This window comes from Eschscholzia californica, unplaced genomic scaffold (genome assembly GCF_041429995.1).
Source record: "Eschscholzia californica isolate CP2 unplaced genomic scaffold, dmEscCali1.0.p SCAF_6, whole genome shotgun sequence".
Taxonomy (NCBI): Eukaryota; Viridiplantae; Streptophyta; class Magnoliopsida; order Ranunculales; family Papaveraceae; genus Eschscholzia; species Eschscholzia californica.
The window spans coordinates 39,595,338-39,599,862 of NW_028238483.1; the positions used below are offsets into that span (position 1 = coordinate 39,595,338).

General features: G+C 32.5%; 1 protein-coding gene across 1 annotated transcript; it reads left to right on the plus strand.

Moving 5' to 3' along the window:
• The first annotated feature begins 1,015 nt into the window (after positions 1–1,015).
• LOC147534722 (putative RING-H2 finger protein ATL21A) lies at positions 1,016–3,272 on the plus strand. The gene is made up of 2 exons (XM_086651197.1): positions 1,016–1,809; positions 2,733–3,272. The coding sequence occupies exons 1-2, from the start codon at positions 1,110–1,112 to the stop codon at positions 3,164–3,166; spliced, it is 1,134 nt and encodes a 377-aa protein (XP_086507323.1). The 5' UTR covers positions 1,016–1,109; the 3' UTR covers positions 3,167–3,272.
• The last annotated feature ends 1,253 nt before the right edge of the window (positions 3,273–4,525 follow it).

Sequence of the window (4,525 nt, forward strand, 5' to 3'; positions counted from 1 at the left end):
ACTTAGTTTAGTTGGTGAACAAGTTATATATTGCTTAAGTTATGTGTTATAGTTCTCAAGGCGCTATAACACATAAATGATAGGTTATATGACTATCGATTCTTTGGTTCGTGGGAAGTTGGAGTTTGACGTTTCACATGTTATTAACGGCCTAATCTATAACGGTGTATTTAGAAGGCCAACTATTGTCATCCTAACACCCCCTCTTAAGACCATGAGATCGTGCGATCGAGTCTCGGTGGAAGCAGTTTGTCATCAAAATTTATCCCATGTAATTTAGACACTAAATAAAGTAAAGGTCACTCTGATCTCCTCTCTCCAAAGTGAGTTACACACGTTTATTTTGGGAGCTGATATTGCCAAAGAATTAGGGTCACACCATTATATAATTGAAGGTGACTTTTTATCAGTCGTCGAATACTTATCGGACGATGCAAACTCGTACATGTGGTGTTTGGTGTACCCCATGATGGAGCTACGCGAATAGTTAAGATTTCATCACGCTACAGTTGCCTTTTGCAGAAGGACAGGAAACGTGTTAGTATATGAGCTCGCCTCCCATCTACTATTATCTGACGCATTTTATCCTTGAAGTTTATATGTTTACTTTTTAGTCTACCTTTTGATTTTTGTCGTTGTTGTTGGATTAAGTTGTGACTTTCTTTTATCTATGTATGACTTTCTAAAAATAAAATAAAAAACCTCATAGAATTACCCTAAGGTCTTTATATGACCTTTAGGGATTAATATGTCTTAATTGGCGGTTATAGTGCATATCGTATTCATGATGTATTGCATATCGTATTCATGATGTATCAATGCTATTGAAATGTAACGAGTCGTGAAGTCCAATCCCAAAAAAAACTTTACATCCCAAATACTACAAAACACATCATAGTTGACTAACGGTCAAGGGGTGTGAATTAATTAGCTTAAAATCCAACTACTTAAAACAAGACTAATTACCTTTTCTATTAATTAATACTATAAGTTACCAAATCAATTTTTTCTCCTTGACTTAATATCTACTTGAAAACCAATAGTCTACTCTCACCAAACAAATCAAAAAACCCCCAAACTGCAAATCTTTCTAGTTTCTCTCTCTTAAAATGAAAACCTCAAAATTCTTCTCTCCCTCCCTCTACTTCTTCTTCTTCTTCTTTTCATCCATCACTTCCACAACTAAAGGGCAAAATTGTTCAAATACCTTTTGTAGTAACCATGGCCCTTTAATCAAATTCCCCTTCAATTTACTATCCCACCATGAACAACAACAACCTTGTGGTTATCCCGGTTTTGATCTATCCTGTTCCAAAAAAGGTTTAACGATTCTCAATTTACCATTTTCCCCGGATTACCTTGTCCGAGGAATCGATTACGTTAACCAGGTTATAGTTATCCACGATAGATATAACTGTATGGCCAAACGTCTCTTATCTCTCAATCTTTCTGGTTCCCCATTTCAACCGGTTTATGAATTACCCTTTACCTTTTTCAATTGTTCTTCGTTAACCGGATTCGACTCGTACCAATTCCAACCCATTCCTTGTCTCAGTGGAACCAATTTTACTGTTATAGCTACTTCTGATACGGAAGTTATCGGATTATTGGAACCAAAATGTAAACATATAAAGACTGTTCCGGTTCCAATGCCGGTCTATGAATATGGGTTCGAGTTTAGTGTTGAAAGTGATATTCAGCTTACGTGGAGATTACCCGATTGCGGTGAGTGTGCTATGAAAGGTGGGACTTGTAGGTTCAAAAATCAAATCGGACGTGAAATCGGTTGTTTTGATATTCCTAGGCGAGGTAAATTTCATTTTCTTTCTTTCTTACTTACGTTTATATTAATAACAATACTATATATGTGATTCATGTATAATATCATGAAAAATGGATACAAATTAAATTAGGTTAGATGTTACTTGACAAATTCATTTGGTCATAAATGAAAGAAAATTACAACCAATAAAAGGGTTTATTTATGTAATAAGTTAGGGTATTTTTACATTTTCTAATGATTTAAGTGGATCTTAGTTTTGGTCATTTGACTCATTCAAATAACCATTATATTAATTTAACTATTACATTATTGTGTTTTGTATATAATGACCAAGACAAAATGTATAATGCATTTACATAATCATATTCTATAGATTATAATATCAATTATATATTTATATATGAATCCACGCGTCCTGTCTTGGGTCATTATTTCAGTATTTTGTTATATTATTCTGTTTTTCGTCTCTCACACTAATGAAAATAAAGATTTTTATTCAACTTTTTTTTTTGATGAAATTTTTATTCAACTTAACACCCCTATGTAATGTGAATAATCAACTATGGTAATTAAAGGTGTGTACATCTTTAGGTATCATAGACTTACAATATAACAATTAATATTTGCTAATGTCAATTTAACTTAGTAATAAGTATTTTTCTAGAAATTTTGAATATTAATAACTCGAAACTAGAACTAGTCGGGTACAATAGGGTTTTTTTTTCTCGAAACAAGCTAGAAGAATTCATCCCAAATGTAATTGTCCTGTAGTCTCCTTCCATCCAAACTTAAGTAATTATGATCAATTGGAGCAAATGTATATATAAAAGGGACTTTTTCTAAGAGTCAAATTTGTCGACTTGATTGTTTTCTAAGGATTGATGTCTATTATCTTATTTTAATCAAGTCAAATTTCTAATGAGTTTTTATATTTTGAGTAAAATTACAGGACTGTCTAGGTCGGTAGGTTATGCTATCAGCATCGGAATTGGCATTCCTGGTATAGTTTGCATAATTGGAGTTATATTTTATGTTTGTGCCAAGCTCAAGGCTCGTGCTGGTGGTGGTGCTAGCAATGGCGAATGGAATGCTAGATTCTCCTCAGCCGTTACAACACACCCTGGAATTGTCGTTGTTGGTCTTGATGAGTCTACAATAGACTCCTATCCAAAGATGGTACTTAGCCAAAGTCGACGTCTTCCTAATCCAGATGATAATTGTTGTCCAATATGTCTATCAGAGTACCAAGCAAAAGAAGAGTTGCGAACTATACCTGATTGTAAACATAGTTTTCATTCTAGTTGTATTGACGAGTGGCTTAAGATGAACGCCACATGTCCTTTGTGTCGGAATTGCCCCACGTCAGTTGTTCATGCCACGTAATTTATCCACGTGGATCATGTGATTAAATCTATTTTTGATACTTTTTTTTGTATAATAGATTTGTAAGATAACCATTTTGTTTTTCTATATACGGTGGAATTGAGCCACTATATATGCTATCATTACATGTATATGTGATCAACTCATCAACATTTATATCTTCAACAAAAAAAAAAAAAAACTCATCAACATTTATATGTATTTGGTTTACACTTAGTTTACATCTTCAGGGCAACTCAGTTTCGTTTCCCTCAATAGTTTTTTTTTTTGTTAAGGAATTTCCCTCAATAGTAGGTATCAAATTTCAAAGTTATATTTGACCTACTTTATATTTCTAAGAAAAGACTCGAGGAATAGTTCAACAAAAAAAAAAAAAAAAAACTCGAGGAATATATCATAGTGTGCTCAATTTTCAACATGTGTTAGCTCACCTTTTTTTTTCCATTATAGTTGAAATGACACAAAATATGGACTATGATATCTCCATTGAAATGTGGGTCAACAAGGCTTACATGTTTTTTTTGTTGTTGAACTATTTTTGTTGTTGATAGGGATTGAGGTTATTGGTATTCCTATTAGTGTTACAAAAATAATGGTCATGCCATAAATAACTTCCATAATTAAAATTTAAGTTTCAAGTCGTGTTCATTGGGCAAAGCGCTCTCTTAAATTCAACAGGAGCTCTGTTAAATTCAACAATTGGAATATTCTATTTTCCCTTTGTTGTTAGGAAGTCAATGTCATGTTGGGTAAGATTAGGTGTTTTATTAGTAAAATGATAAGTATTTTGATTTATAAATGAATGACTTGTATTCAATTAAATAAAGTTGAAGCTTTAACATGTTTTTTTTTTTTTTTTTGTTGAACGAAGTTTTGCTATAGTTAGAAATTTGTACGTAGTATGTAATTTATTTTAAAAGATTATTTGATCATTCTGACAATTATTTGAAAAGCTTATATGAAAACCTAAAGGTGTGACTGAAAATTTTTTGCGATGATTGACTCCCACCGTTAATACGACTACTAATCCACCACTGTTGAGTTTCAAACTTTGCCATGAAAAGAACATTTGTTGATAAAATCTGAGGTTCAAAATACAAAACAACCTCTACGAACATAAATTGAGAAACTTTATTTTAGAACTCATCGAATATAAGGGCTCCTCAATGGATCAAGAGTTTTTATATAATAGATATCAAAACCGATTCTCATGGTGATTGGTGACCTTAAAAATTAAAGAAGAAGACAACTTTCACAATAATCATGTGTCATACGGAGGAGATTTCGTGAAATTCTACAAAATTGTGGATCTTTTCACAATTGTTATAAATTTATGGGCCTCCACGAAATTTTCAAATT

What these genes read in the sequence shown, in the direction of transcription:
- LOC147534722 (XM_086651197.1), top strand. Translation starts at nt 1,110, where the DNA reads ATGAAAACCTCAAAATTCTTCTCTCCCTCCCTCTACTTCTTCTTCTTC. An exon ending in TTTTGATATTCCTAGGCGAG is followed by an intron (nt 1,810 to 2,732) that starts GTAAATTTCATT and finishes GTAAAATTACAG; the next exon opens with GACTGTCTAGGTCGGTAGGT.